This window comes from Mycetomoellerius zeteki, unplaced genomic scaffold (assembly GCF_001594055.1).
Source record: "Mycetomoellerius zeteki isolate Tzet28-1 unplaced genomic scaffold, Tzet1.0 scaffold120, whole genome shotgun sequence".
NCBI lineage: Eukaryota > Metazoa > Arthropoda > Insecta > Hymenoptera > Formicidae > Mycetomoellerius > Mycetomoellerius zeteki.
In genome coordinates, this window is record NW_017256127.1 from 1,203,658 (window position 1) to 1,219,849 (window position 16,192).

At 29.0% G+C, this 16,192-nt stretch overlaps 1 protein-coding gene across 2 annotated transcripts; it reads right to left on the reverse strand.

Annotated features, from left to right (window-relative positions):
- Positions 1-6,680: 6,680 nt before the first annotated feature.
- On the reverse strand, positions 6,681-15,921 carry Bre1 (E3 ubiquitin-protein ligase Bre1). 2 transcript variants are annotated; one of them, XM_018461311.1, is made up of 16 exons: positions 15,701-15,921; positions 14,845-15,014; positions 14,091-14,277; positions 13,824-14,012; positions 13,462-13,583; positions 12,255-12,491; positions 12,022-12,147; positions 11,746-11,919; positions 11,410-11,667; positions 10,759-10,890; positions 10,264-10,535; positions 10,008-10,161; positions 9,566-9,679; positions 8,895-9,297; positions 8,571-8,665; positions 6,681-8,303 (listed from the first exon to the last, which is right to left on the reverse strand). In XM_018461311.1, the coding sequence occupies exons 2-16, from the start codon at positions 14,992-14,994 to the stop codon at positions 8,022-8,024; spliced, it is 2,895 nt and encodes a 964-aa protein (XP_018316813.1). In that variant the 5' UTR covers positions 14,995-15,014; positions 15,701-15,921; the 3' UTR covers positions 6,681-8,021. The 2 variants fall into 2 exon arrangements, with proteins under 2 accessions (XP_018316813.1, XP_018316814.1); XM_018461312.1 differs by having other exon boundaries at positions 8,022-8,303; positions 8,895-9,279.
- Positions 15,922-16,192: the final 271 nt, after the last annotated feature.

The window sequence follows — 16,192 nt, forward strand, 5'->3', positions numbered from 1 at the left end:
ACACACATGCTAGTAAACCGCGTTACAAATCCTTCACTCATAATAGTATTATTTTACCAATCTTACCCGATTATTGACTGCAGAAAATGGATAATAAAAAAAATTTGATTAAACTGAGGCTTTGAAATTCAAGAATTTTTTTAAACATTTTTTAAAGTTTGTAGTTTTTATTTTTTTTTTATTTACGTTTCGATTTTTTTCAGAGATTTCTTTAGACATGTTTAATATTTATTTTACATTTCTTCTTTTAATAAAATTAAATAATTTAATACCACAATAAAGACAAAATAATACCATAATTAAGACATGTTGAGAGAAAAATGTACTAAATTTTAATAAATAATTGTTTGAATAGTACTAATATAACATTTATTTACGGAAAATAAATATTTGCTAAATAAAATATAATAATAGATAAATCAAATTAATGGTTCTTGTACTAAATAAATATAGGTATGTTTAATTTAATACTAATTAAAAATAGGTATGTAATATTTAATAAATATTCAATATTGGCACTATTCAAACAAATATTTATTAAAATTTAGTATATTTTTCTCTCAATAAATACATACATACAATCATCAATACATTTTTATCAAAAATTAAAATAAATTTCTAAGAAATATATGTATAATATTGGATACTGTAATAACAATTTATTTCAGAAAAAAAATGATGACTTGTCACGCAAGAAACACAGTACAATGATAAGATATTGAGAATAAAAATAGATGAGACGCATCAATCTAAATTCAATTCACTTAATTCCTTCTCAGTCATCTATTTTCTGCATTCAAATATGACGAAGAAACGCAATATCATAAGTATTTTCTAGATAAAATTGCAAATATGTAGATATATTTTTCGAGTTATAAGATTGAGAATACATTTGTAATATGAGATTTTTCGAATTGCCCACTTTTTGAGCCGAGCCATCGAAGTGGCGCCGACGTGAGTCCTATTGGGCCGTGCTGAATGCATCGAGTTACGAGGAGTGTTCGAGAAGTAGCTAGCTTTCATCGTGGAATTACCGCAAACGTACTGATTACTTAAATCTTTCAGCCAAGACGCTTTTTAGGCGAATTTTCGGATTTTGAGCATTGACATAACGTTACAGATTCGACATAACATTTGTATATTTATTATAATTTTCAGGAAATTAAAAAAAATGCTTCCTGGAAGGCGCGAATGAGAAAACATCAGAGTTATCCAACGGGATTTACATAGAGATAAAAGATTAAATAAGAGAAATATTGCGCAACTAGTCGGTTTTTGTTGAGTGATGCTGCGACATTCCGTATATATTGTGATCGGTAGATCGGATGATGTTTTATTCTCTTTTGATAAACGAGGGGACTAACGTGCCTTGAGTTTAGTATATATATGTATATATACGCGTAACTCGAAGAAGCCGAGAAGCGTAATTGTCATGCTGCTCATAGAATAAAGTACGATTGTTCCTGAGAGCTACGAAGTGCTGTAGTGATCCCTTCTGTCCTGTTACTTTTCTTCCGACACTCCAGCGCAATCGTTTTTCCGAAACCCGCGAAGCGTCGTATTATTTCTCGAACACCTCTCGCATTTTCTACACGTAATTAAAAATACCCCAGGAAGGGCCATAGTCCTAACAAAGAAAACGTAAGAATGACACGGCTTATAGTCTCGAGCGCAACAACTAGAATGTTTTTCTTGTGTGATAACAATCATGCGGACACTCTTTACCGTTAAACATCGATTGAATAATACAGCGAACGATTCTGAGAGAAAAAAAGCAGTTACAGTTGAAGGTACTGTTAATGTTGTAGGTTTAACTCTTTGCACACGGCAATCCTGTTTTACACGTCATTATCCTTCCCGCGATTGAAGGAAGATCTTGTAAAAAGAAATTTGAAAAATAAAATTTAGTTAATAAAAAATAAGCTACTCTTTTCTCTTCTGTAGCTAATTAAAAGAAAAGAACAGAAATTATTTCGTGAAAGGAATCTATATGATAATTATATAATTTTGTTATTACATATGTATAATATTATTTATGTGCATATGTATAAATAAATCACAAGATTAGATGAAATAATTATTCATTCTTGTGATATATTTTTTCAATTTGTCATCTCTCTCTCTCTCTCTCTCTCATTCGAGTAGGAAGAGTTAAGTCAGTTTTCTGTCGAGAATAATTTCGCATACTTTAGTCAAGGAGAACTGATCAACATTAAGCAATATATATGAGAAATTGAAATGGATACGATTATGTAATTGAAGGCATGAATGGTAAAGGGCGTCAATTAAAACGCGATCGATCGTTCGATCAGATCGAAATATCTTAATCCCTTCCATGAACAAATTATTTGTGAAATGTACCCGAATTGATTTATATATTCTTTACAAATATATGTTGTACAGACTATCCCAAATTCATTGTTTTTTCCTTTAACGATATTCAATGATATATTTTTTGAAAAATTTCGGTTTAGTTTTTCCTCACAAACGAAAATTTAATAAAAACATTATCTGCCTTTCTAATCTTTTTATCTTCAATCTTATATCTTGTGACATTTTTTATCAAGAAGAAAAGTTTGAAAACTTTTCAGACTGTGTCACTAATAACAGAAAAATCAGTTTTAGAAAAAACTGATCTTTTTGTATTTACAAGCTTTTCGTAAAATGAGAGAAAAAGAGATGTGCAGTGAATTTGGAACAGCTTGTATATAAGTTATTAATATAATTATCTCAGTATAGAGAGTAACTTGGAAGGGAAGCATTCCCGCAACACGTGTATATAAATTTTCTTGGTCCTATAAAAAAGAGAAGTAATATGCTTTTTTATACAAATATCATTCACCGAGATTTTAGAATTCCGCTTTTATTAATTTACGAAAGATCCGGGATGATAACTAAATATTCTTATCATCCAATTTTTCAAGTAACATAGTCGAACTGAATAAACTTTATCTCACATCAAAATGATCGATTTATTTCTCTGTCACAAAATAGTAAATTTACATGCGATCAAATATTTATTGTAAAATTTTTAATATTTTAACAGTTTGCGCTACTTTTATTATATATTATTTCTATTTTATAGAGACACATACTTAGAAGGATTATTTTTTCAGTTAATTTTTAATTAATACAGTATTCTATATATATTTTTTAGTATTCTCAAATAGAAATTGAATTCTTATTGCAAGAATAAAGCTAAACAATTTATTTAAGATCTAATTCCCTGTGATTATTCTTATAATAAATTTTTAATTTCCACTTTTATCGCTCACTACATAGTTAATATAATTACGTAAACATACGATAAACTGTTATTATAATTTTAAAATAATTTATTACCGTTATTTATTATTTATTGTTTAGTAAATTATTGTTATAACCTTATAACTAATTCTCTTAATCTCTGAAATTAAGTCACTATTCATGAATAATCGTATCAAAAATATGAGAAAGGTAATTCGTATGCAAAAACTTTGTTTTATCAGGAAAGGAAGAAGTATTATGTGATTGAGAATCGAAAAGTCTCTGTTAAATCTTTATTATTACTTATCCCTGCAAAAGAGATAGATTAAAAAAAATTGACGCGAATTCAGCTTGCAACATCGAATTTTTGATTTTCTAAAATCAGCAATCTGTTAAAAGTGTTGGGATTAATATATGCTATTCGTTTCTTTCCATTCTTACTATTCTAGTATCGCTTCGCATTCTTTATAATTGGATTCGAAGTGATTTTTTTTATTTCTTTCTCTGGTGTATAAAGTGGTAAAATTAAGTATGTGATACGCAATATAAAATTTAATATGACATTTTAGTTTTTATTAAACAATTATTTTAAATCGTTCAGGATGACTAGATCTTCAGACTTGAATATAAAATTTAAGAATTAAAAAAAGCACAAAAAAGGATTTATTTTCAAATCGATGCCTGGTTTCGAACCTCAGGAAATCGTAACACTCCACAGAATGAATTTTTGTCAATTTAAAAAATTTTTTTATCAGCCGTTTTTTTTATAAGAAACTGCACTAGATAACATATATATTTCTATTCTAGCTATATCTCGATGAAATTTTACTCGATATACATAGACATATAATCAACGTTGAGAAATTGCCTGTCCAATAGTACTTCTCGAATGGCCGTTGTGTGTCTCCGTATTAAAATCAACGGCAGCTTTCCGCGAAAGGTAAACTTTGTAAAAAAAAAAAACATAATTTAGATTGAACTAGGCTCTTCTCGTTGATACTTTCAAGCTTATGTAGAATTGTTTCGTAGGATTTTCAACAAATTTGGTAAGATAGAATAAAATCCGAAAGAATTTCGTACGATAAATTTGTTTGGATTGAATTATTTGAATCTCCGCATCCCGTTTCCAATTTTCATCCTCTGGGTAGCGATTATGTAACTTTTTCCCTAGGGCGGAAACATGAAAAGTGAAAATTTTTTGTAGTGTGTATACGTACGAATATACATACATAAAAATTTTCACTTTCCACATTTCCCCTCTAGCGAAAAAATTACATGATCGCTAGATAAATCGTTGATAAAAAAGATAAAGAATTATTTACGCGAAAAATGTTTATTGTTCATTATTCACAATAAAAAACAAACGAAGAATACGGAAGTTTATAACAAAAATAATGGGTAGAATTTTATTTAAACGCAAATGATTTATTTTTACCGTATTTTTTTATTCAATTGTTATATATATAATAGAAAGGTGTTTACACGTTATTAGCGTTCAACAAAACTTGTATATATTTTCACTCAATTTATATCATTCAGAGGACTAAACATATATATATATGTATATATATAAACAATTAGATATACATGCTGCCCTTGTATATACGATTTTATACACGTACACTTACTCCGAAGAATTACTTACTTTTGAACTAATTTCGAGCATTTCAAAATATTGAAATAAATAAGAAAGTTTTTATTTGTCTTTATTAAATTATTTAATAATTTATTAATTATAATTACTATTAAATTAAAATAGTCAAGAATTTAAATAATTCTGATTAAAAATTTTTTTATTACATTTATTTAATAAATATAATAAGTATTAATATCATAATTATCAGTAATTTATCAAATTTTTTAACACAATTTTGTGAAATAAACTATTAAATATAAATTATATCTTAAATATTATATCTTACACTGAAAAAATAAAAAATATTTTATCTTATATTCTCTATTATAAAAAAAGTAGAGCAATATTTTTAAATGCTATAACATGAAACGTTTCCATTTCCTAAACTTATATTCTAAGAATCTTTAAATTAGTTCAAAAATAAGATATTAAGATATCTTGCTTCTCAATTTTGTAAAATAAAAAATGAGAATTATTAGAGACTAAAGTCGTTTCGAAATATGGTTGTGGAAAATTTTTCTTTGTCACTTACATTAATTATTGCAAATCGATTTTCAATTTTATTTATGCTTCACGTACACCATCAAAAATAACATATATGTAAAATAACATGAACAACAAAATCTATACATGTATACAGTTTCATTATAAATCATATAAATTTTACACTTGTTCATGTAATTTTTCAACTAGTGTTTTTTTTACAGTGCACATCGATTATAATACAAAGCTATTAATTAGAATTAATTAATACTATTATATAATGTAAAAAAAACCACATAAATGTATATTCTTATTTTGTCAGTTTTCGATTCAGTTTGTCTGCGCGAAAAATTAAACTATTATGGAGCAAAACTAGATAAATGTGTCAGAAATGTGTTAAGTAGAATGCAAAATAATGTCTCAAAGTATAAACCATTTAGAACGCCTTTTTGTCAATTTTTATCCTCCATACACATATTATAATTTAAATAACAATATATTTTTTTTAGGAAGTATTACAAATTTGAATTGAAATAAATCCAATAAGTATTATCTTTAGATAAGAGTTAGAAGTCGTTTTTTTTTCGAAAAGATAATAAAGAAAAGAGTTTATTTTTAGTGAGGTCAAATTGTTCGTAAACGCATTTATGCATGTTATGCATTTAAATAAACTTTCTTATATAAAAAAGACAAAAAATTAAAAAAGACATTTCTCTAAATTATTACAATATACTCAGAATTTATTTACAAAGGGAAACTAGTTCAGAATGTTCAAGTGAAAGATCTACAAAATAAATTGTTGAAACGCAGCTTTGACGCATTTTTTTTTATCGAAATAAGTTATTCACGCATTTCTTTTTTTGTACAAACGCATGTACTTGGATGCTCGCATTCGTAATTAACATTCATACCCGTGAAAATATTCAAAAATTATTTATACTATAATACAATATTAGTATAATAGTATCAAATATTTAACAATTTAGGGAGCGCAAATTTGAATTACAAATGAAATAAATTATTTAAATTTAGTAATATAGACAATTTAGTATTAAAATAACATTTGCTAACATTAATGCTTGGCAATCAAATCAAAATATATATATATATATTAATTTGACGTATCCCCCTTTTCTTTTGACTTTTTAAAAATATGTTCTTACAGTTCTTAAATAAAATAAAACATATTTATAAGATATTGTAAGATATTTTAAAAGTACCTTAGAATATCTTATTTCTCTAATTTCTACCTCTTGATTCCAATAGCAATTTCGATGAAAATTATGAGAAATATAATCACGATTAGTAAAAAGAATTCGTTTCTTATTGAATAATGTCGAGTAATTATCGTACAGAACATTCCTGTTATTAATCAGTTTGTTTGTCTCGTATTATAAACAATAGACAAAGCGAATTTGGACCATGATTGTTAAATTTATATCCTAATTAAATAAATACCTAAAGCGTGATTATCATACGAATTGTCAATTGTCGAATCCAAATGTTAATACAAAAGTGAATTTACTTTACTTTCAGAAGTGAAAAGTAGATAATTAGAGCACTTCTTCGAGACTTCTCAACTCAGAGATGAAGATTCAAATAAAATTAAAGTAATTACACAACTTAATCAGGCATAACGTCCAGAACATACAGGCAGAACATTAATCACATTCAATAGATTTACACTTCCATGAATTTCGAACAGTAATTGAATCTAAATAATATATGGATGCAGTCGAGTTGCTGCTATGAATACTTCGAAGCATTTGATTGACCAATCGGAAGAAAGAATTTTACTAATTGACCAATTAAAAAATGCTTCCAAACATTTGTAACGGCAACTCAACCGCACTCTATCAGTCAATTAATCAATTTTAATTGATACAGTTATAATTACTAAATCAGTGATCTAGATTTATAGTTTCAAAATTTGTCCAATGGACTAAAGGTATATTAATCCAATGACAAACTTGATCTCAGTGATCTTTATTTTATCTTATAAAAGACATTTTAAACAGGAAATTGTCGTCACTGAGAGGACAGTAGTTCTTCTTAAGAATAATTTAAGAAGAGATTGATTTGAGTAATTGATCGATGTATGTAGATGTTAACGATAACCTCGCGCAAGCTTATTTAAAAAACGAGATCAAAGAGTAATCTAATAAATCGTTTCTTATTGTAAATAAAATTAAAAGCTTGCAGCCCGTACCACCTAAAAATACAATCCAGTTTTTTTCTCTTACTCTTATTTATCTCTCTTTTTCTTTTATTCGTTCACTCACTTATCATTCACTTTACTTATCTATTCTTATAGTTTATAAATTAGACCATAAGGCATGAAAACATATAAGCAATAGAATTAAAGTAATAAATTATCCAGTCTCCTGAATTTTCGACTGTGATTCTTAAATCTATGACATGAATTCTATAGCTTCTATGTTCTTTTTCTTTCATGTGCTATGGTCTTAATAAAAACTTAGAAAAATTCGTGATTCATTATTGACGTACTTAGGGATAATCACATATTGCATATGGTCATTCCACAAAAAGTCACGAGTAATAAATAAAAGATATAAAAAAGAAAAGAAAAATGCTCGTAATATTACAAAACATAACTCTACACCGCGGCGTATTTTTCAAATCAGCACCTTCTTCTTCATGTGGATAGGTACAGCCGATGGTAGTCGTTGGCACCGAAGGCGCAATTACATTTGGGACATTTTCGTTGGCGCGTTTCGTAACGTGTGCGTAAACAGTCCCAACAAAACACGTGGAAGCATTTGGTGAGCACAGCATCCTTCCGCTTCACCTTACAAGACGGACACGTTAAAGTTTCCTTGTACTCCCGCAGCTCTTCCGCCATCACTTCATCCAGGGTTTCGGCGAGCTCAATCTTCTTCATTCGCTCAACCTTGCGCCTCAGTTGCGCTATTTCTTCCTATAACGCAATTCATATATTAAATTTTATTTTTCTATCAATGATGATATTCAAATACACTATCAGATTTTGTCATCTACTTTCTAATATAAAAGCTTTTAACATTATATCAAAATTTGTATAATGATTTGCATAAATTATTAATTAATATAGACAAAATAATTCTCAGATCTTTTATAATTAATTCTATTTAATTAATTTAAAAAAAAGATATAAAAAATTCAGAATACAAAAAAATATTTTAGCTACTGCAGGATTAATCATTACCTGTAATCTTTTAGTTTTATATGCTTCAGCTTCCAAGGAACTTGTTTTCTCGGCTACAACTTGTTGTGCTTCCTTCATTTGGGAATGATACTTCTCTGTAACAATAAGTTATATTAGTTTTTTGTTTAGAAGTAATTATTTAATTTTTTATTAAATCATTTATCTTCATTTATTTTTCTACCTAATATGACAATAGCTAATATATGTTTTAAACATCTTAATATATTATTTATATGATTTAAAAATTTATGAGAAATTTTATTAGAGATTTATATAATTCAAAATCTTAATTTAGTGTTTTTCCGTTTGCATGAAGAATCTTACCAAGATGGAGTTTGAGATCAGCTGCAGATTGTGCACTCTCTATCGCTTTCCGTTTATGCATCTCCATTGCTTGCTGTCTCAGTGCCAATTCTTTTTCCACCGTGGCGAGAGAGTTTTGTAAAAAACGCTCCTTCTCTTCCAACTTTCGTACAACTACGTTGGCCGCTTCCACTTGCGTCGTTAATGTAGACACTTGTTCTTTCAACACATCCTTCTCCTCCCTCGCGAGTTTGTGCAATTGATTACTTTTGATCCTCTCTGTCATGAGCTTGAAATTTGCGTCATCTTTCTCACGTAATTGTTGTATAAGTCTAGAGTTCTGCTCTTGCATATCCTCGAACGCTTGTCCAGTCACTTCCATCTCATTCAGAAGCGCTTCCTCTTCCTGCAACCAAATACAATTCTGTTCAACGTTACATTTCCGTTCACGTATGCTATCAGATTTTGTCATCTATTTCCTAATATTAAAAATTTGTTAACATTATACATAAAAAAATTTCCACAGTAATGATTTGCATAAATAATTACTTAACATAAATGACAAAATAATTCTCCAGCTAGATCTTTTATAATCAATTCTACTCCAAATTAATTAAGGTCTTCCTTTTCTATATAGCGTTTATTAAAATTTATTAAAAAACCATAAAAAGAGTAATCTATCTGTGATCTACCTGTTTTTGACAAGCAACCTGACGTTGCAATGTGTATGCTTGTTCTTCTAATTTCTTAATTTTTATCTGTGCATCTTCATCAGCTAACTTCTTACGTTCCTCACGTTTACTTTCCTGCAAGAACACAATAAAATTCACATTGTTATCAAACAAAAATAATCTTCACTAAGTCAATATGAATCAATAAAAATAAGTATTTATATACGTTATTAATATTAAAGAGAGCAAAATATTTTAATCCTTATTCAAACTAATTATTTTCTTTAACCAAACTGCAATAAGTGCAGTTCAAATATATACATGCAATATATATCAAATATATACATGTATATATATATATAATATATACATGCGTTGCTTATTTCATTGATTTATCATCATGTACATTACTATAAATTATCATGTAGTAATTGTAATAATTATAAAATATATTACAACATACTTGAATCTTTTTGACTTGCTGTCGTAAATCCTCCAACTCTGCTCTTGTTTTACGCTCTGCAGCCATTAACTGTACTTTGTCTCGCTGCTCTTTTCCAACACCTTTGTACATGTCTAATAAAAGCTTCATTTCTTTCATCTCATTTACAGCTTTTCTATAATCAAATATTTATTTTTATTTATTTTCTAAAAATATATCGTCACAATAAAAATATTAGTATTTTATTTGAAAACACTAGATATCCTCGCAAACATACTTAAGTTGTGCCTTCAAATCTCGCACGAGTTCTGATTCTGCCATTTTTGCGTCTTTAGTGCGATGTGCAGGATCCCGATGTTCAGTTTTCACAGATTCTTTCTTGATATCCTTTTCACGTTTTATATCCTTCTCCTTTTTTAGAGTTGGCGAAGTTAATGTTAGAGAGTCTGGTGTATTTTTGTTGCCTTCACCTTCTCCAACTTCAATCGTTTCCACCTCTTCATCAGCACCAGATTCCCTCTTTATGGTAACACCACTTTCTTCTTTTATCTGTACGTGTATATAAAAAATTAATAAGCAGTAAAGAAAATCTCATTTTTTAAATAAAGCAATATAGCCCAATCTAACATTCTGCAATCTTAACATTTTTGCAAGAAAAAATAATTTTTTCTGAACTACATATACACAAACAAATGCATAAAAAATTAATATAATTATATAGAAAAAAGTGCATCGCTATTTTTTTATTTAAATTTATACATTTATATCGTACCTGTGTAGATCCTGGCAACGAATTTGAAGCATCTTCTTCTTTTCCGCTACCATCTGAATTATTCCCTTCTTTATTTTCTTGCGACGTTTGTTGTCCTAATTTAGTTGTCAATTCCTCTACTTCCTTCTTTAACTGGAAAAATTTAATAAAAATAAACTGATAGCTATTTTTATTCCAATTAAATAATATATATCGAGTGATAATCTATATTATATTTTGTCCTGTTATTAAGGTAATGCATAGAGAGCGATTGACTTTTTTTTTTGTAATCGATAGGTCTTGAATTCAATCTTGAATCTTATTCCATAAATATGTATACGACTCGGTTTATAAAAGATTGATTAAAGAATTAAAGATTTGAAAAAACACGAAAAGTTTTAAGAAACATTGTATTATGTCCCAATTAGAGACAAATGTATTCAATAAAGAAAAATATATTGTGATTACAAACTTTAAAAGTTTTAAGTAAAAGAATATGAATTGTAATCCGACAACTTCGGAGTAATATATATATATATATATTAGATACATAGATATTATGTAAATCAAAGCTGATATAATCATTCACAAAAAATTATTAAATTTTGTAATAAAATGAAAAATAAGAAAACTAATTAGAAAATCATATAGTATATGTTTACATGTACATACTCGAGGTATTTCAGTAGAAGTTTCTTTGTATTTTCGCTTGTACCGATGCACTTCTCCTTTTAATTGCTGATTGTGATTCTGAAGGGAGGTAATTAGGTGCCGCATTTCTCGATTGATCGGACCTGTCTGTTCATTGGCAGCTAGATTCTGTTCAAATTCAATGCGAAGCATCTCGTATTCCTTGCGTAATTGTGCTAAAACGTCTTCGAGTTGTATACACTCGCCGCGCAATTTTTTTTGAGCCATTAATTCTTCACTCTATAAAAATTTTGAATAAAAATAAAATGTCAATTTGCATGCGCGTAAGCACAGTCTATAGATATATGAAGGTCTTACCTCCATCATCTCAATGTGGCGCAGATGTGTATTCTTGCTCGACTGCAATTGTTGACGAGCATCATCCAACTGTGTTTTTAATTGCATAGACTCATTATACAATACGGAAAATTGCGATTGTAAACATTTGTACTCTGTTGTTTCCACAATTACTGATTCGGGAAGTTGTCGTATCTACAAGAAATGCTAAAATTTAGCTATTTGGTAACAGCAAAGTTAATTAGATTAGAATATTATGATATAAATAAAATTTAGGAAATAAAACTGTTTACTTACGTCCATTTTCAATTTTTCTACTTCTTTTAAAGTGTCGCGGTGTTGCTGATGCAGTTTGTCTAATTCCTGTAATCTATTATTAGCTAATTCACGCGTTTCTTCAAGTTCTCTTTGCAAGTCATCAAGCTGTAAAAATAATATATATCTATATATATTATAAATTAAAGAACAGTATTGTAATATTGAACTCAAGTTTATGCTCGTATCTTTATATAAAAAAATAAAATTTTTACCTTAGTCTGAGAAACACTAGATGCAACTAAAGTATTCGGTTTATTACTGCCTTTCTCATCAGTGCCATGAATTTGTTGAAAAGCTTTTAATTTTTCGACTGCTTCTCCAAGATGATGTTCCAATTTATCATTTCTCGCCCGTACTTTGTTCAATTCATATTGCAGATCGTCGACTTGATTTCGCAATTCTGCTGCAAGCGTATCTTTCCCTGTTATTGTATCTTGCAATTCTGACATCTACAAAGAAATATCCAAAATAAATAAGTATTGACATTTTCGATTATCGCGAAATATAAAAAAAATTAAATGATGTTACAACCCAATTCGAGTTTTGGCTTTTTAAATTAGACACCTTCTTAAAACTTTTCAATAAAAATTTGTGTAGAGTAGAGAATCAAACCTGAGCTAATTATGAATTTGACTCTCACATGAAGCCATGCAACATTCCAGGTAAGGTGTTTACTGAAATCTTGTAAAATTCCCTGAGAATTCCCGGATTTTCTAGGTATTTTTGTTCAATATTCCAAGTAAAATAAGATAATTTTTTAAATACAATTCTGAAATAAATTGGAGTACTAGTAACACAAACAAATTATTATAAATTAGTAGAAGACAAAGATTCCATGAGACTATCTATCATTTTCTATTTGGACCTGCGAAACCTATGGGGTAGTAGAAAAGACTCACTAGTATCAGTAAGCTACTCTCTTCCGCTAAGTATCTTCTACTGTCACTTGATTTTTTAAAATAAAAAGTCGCGAGACACATACAAAAATGTACATGAATATATACGTAGATGTGTATACCATATGTATTGTGTAAGCCCGATTATCAACATTATGCATTCCCGAATAAAATGCTTAAAAAAACAATGTTATCGGAAAGGGATAGAATAAATAAAATTTCAAAAATATCCCTTTGTATCGACAAATTCCATAAAAATTCCTGATTTTTAAGAATTTTTAAAGAAAAAAATCCCCTAAAAATTCTATTCCAGGTTTTTCTAGATAGTAAACACCCTGCCAGGGCAAAATCTTACGCCTAATGATAATTTTTTAATAATGTTTAAAAATATTCATAATAATCTCCCTTTTCTTTATTTCAACTGACTCATAATTTATTTATTGACATATAATAGCTTTATGTATGTAATCGATAACATAAAAAGTAGAAAATTAAATATAAATAAAATAAAAAAATCAATTACCTTCAACGAGATAGTATGGTACTTTTCATGCAATTGTATATTTATCGCCTGCAGATTTCTGTTTTCCATTTGTATTTCCGCATTGGCACGACGTACAACTTCGTCAATGTTCGGCGCCTCTTCTGTATAATACGATTTATAATCACTTTAATTATAAAAATGTACGATTTTTTTTGTAACAGTTATATGTATATGTCCATAAAGTTCTTTAGAGATTTTATGGAAAAATTTGAGTCTTACCGTAAATCAAAAGAAGATATATATGACACACACACGCGCGCGCGCAATTTATTCGGTATTACAATATATGTAAATATATTACATTAATTTGAAATCTCAAAAAAATTTTGGATATAACTTACCGCCATCAAATTCTCCTTTAAGCGCAAGAGTGATTTTTTCATTTCTTTGAGATAAACGATCAAACGCCTGTACAACTTTAGACACAGCTCGTTTTGATACCTGTACACGGTTTGCTAATTTGTCATCCAATTCCTCTTTATCCCAGGAAGATAATTGCATTAGAAATGACGTTGTAGCCTCACTCTCGTCTGTAATTAAAAAGAGAAACATTTTGTTGAATTTATCGCAGAAAATATTGTTACATTGCATTTTTTTCCAAAGTTTACTTTTATTTTCAGATTCATCAGCAGTTTCAGCATCGAATCTCTGTAATAATACACGTATATCTTCATTGAGTTGATTCCAATATCGATTGACTACATTAAGTACTGCATCGTCCTGCATTTGGCGTTTCTCTAATTGTTCAATACGTTGTCTCAATTCAGCTTCCATTCTATGCCTTTGCTCCAGTCTCTGGAATAAGTAATCATACATGAAAAAGAATACATACTAAGAGTTATATAATAAAATGTGAACAATTCATATATAAAAGTATAATTTATATTTATCAAATTATTATAGTATACTTTTAAATTTTAGATAATATACAAAAATATATATATAATACGTATGTACAGGATAATAATTGATAATTAAATCTAAATCATTTATTTCATAATGAACAAATAAAATTAATTAAATACTATTCTACAAAAAAATTTAATGTTTATTTTATTGTATATTCTCAGTAAAAAATAATATCAATTTAGTTTCAGCAACTTTCAGCAAATTTGCAATAATAGCAAATGTCATCCCCTGTATAAATTATATTTTTATATATATATATATAATTAATATAATTTTAATAAAATTATTCAACAGTACAGAATTGTGTAACTATTTTTTTATTTATATTATTTTTTATATACAATTATGTGTGCATCATGTTATTACAGCTTAATCCTTATCTTTATCGGCAATTATAAATCAATTTATTAAAAGTAATAAATTGAGTATAAGTACAATGTAAACTTTATATACCTGTGCCAGCTTTTTATTCTGAAACTGTAAGACCTTCATATCCATTTCTTCGAGAGTAGATATGGGTCCAATTAGAATTGGTTCAAACTGCACCTTCTTTATAGGTGGTTGGGAACTGGAGTCCCCATTATCTGGGGGTCGTTTCGACATCTTTGCACTTAGTACTATGTCTGTCAAGTATAAATAGTAACAAATTAATAAGTAATTTATTTAGAACATTGAGATATTTTTATTTAAAGTAAAGCTTATGCTGATTAATGTTTCCTGGTGAATATCGTATATTCTGTGAACAATTATGATACCAGTTTTAAATGGAGCTAGTTCCTACATGTGATGTTATAATACATCATCGTATTTAAATCGATTAAGAAAAGTGCTATATTTACATCAGATTTCGATGTAAATATAATACAATAGTATTAGCTTCAGAAAAAAAAGGTGAGACTTCTACGAGGTTATGTCAATACCAGGGAGAGAGAAGTCCACATAGACGTTGTAGGTGAGTCATCAGTAATGAAAACATTAATGGCCAACACGTGACGAGCACTATTTGAAAAGTATGCGTACAAAAACAAGAAATAAAAACAACCTTATAATACATATACTATCAAAGTCGACGATTCCTAAGATGTCGTCTCGTTTTTTCACGCCTACAATGTATCCAGTGGAAGTAAATTGAAGTAAACGATGCATAATTAGAATGGAATTCGAGATCATACTGAGAAGCGTGGGGGCTATTAATTGACGTTACTGAAATTTTCCAATTTACGAAGTTCCGGAGAATTGAAATAATAGCGTTGGAGCGATGCCGTTATTGATTTCGCGCGCGCGAGCTGGCGTGTGGGCGCGGGTTTACCTTGGTACGAGCGATTAAACTGCTTCCCCTGTCGTTGCTACGTCCACCTCCACGATTATTCGTGCCTCGCTTCCACGACCTCGCTGCTACAACGTCATTCTCCGACAAGCTGTGCCTCGTGTCCTGGATCGGTCGTCCAAAACCTCTGCATCTTTCGCGATTTCATCAACGAAAATCGTGGAGAGTCGTTCAGAAAGCACGCCAGTCCGTTGATCGTCCTGCCAGCCAGGGCAGCCAACAAAAATCACCGTTACGCGATGGCGATTCGGAACGGTTCGGAAAGTAAACGATCGGAAAGCCGAACGCGGTCGATATACATTTCTGTCCGTAGGTAAAGAAAATTATTGCCGTATCGACGCTCATATGATAAATAGAATTTAATTGTGATGACAATTAAGTAAGGTTGATAATATAGAATCTTTCAAAGTTGTTGCGATAGTAATGCAGGTTGCCGTCAAAGTCTCTACGGAAAAGTTAGGTTAAGTTTGCCTT

What these genes read in the sequence shown, in the direction of transcription:
- Bre1 (XM_018461311.1), bottom strand. Translation starts at nt 14,994, where the DNA reads ATGTCGAAACGACCCCCAGATAATGGGGACTCCAGTTCCCAACCACCT. An exon ending in CTAGTGTTTCTCAGACTAAG is followed by an intron (nt 12,148 to 12,254) that starts GTAAAAATTTTA and finishes TTATTTTTACAG; the next exon opens with CTTGATGACTTGCAAAGAGA. An exon ending in AGCAAGTCAAAAAGATTCAA is followed by an intron (nt 9,680 to 10,007) that starts GTATGTTGTAAT and finishes GTGTTCTTGCAG; the next exon opens with GAAAGTAAACGTGAGGAACG.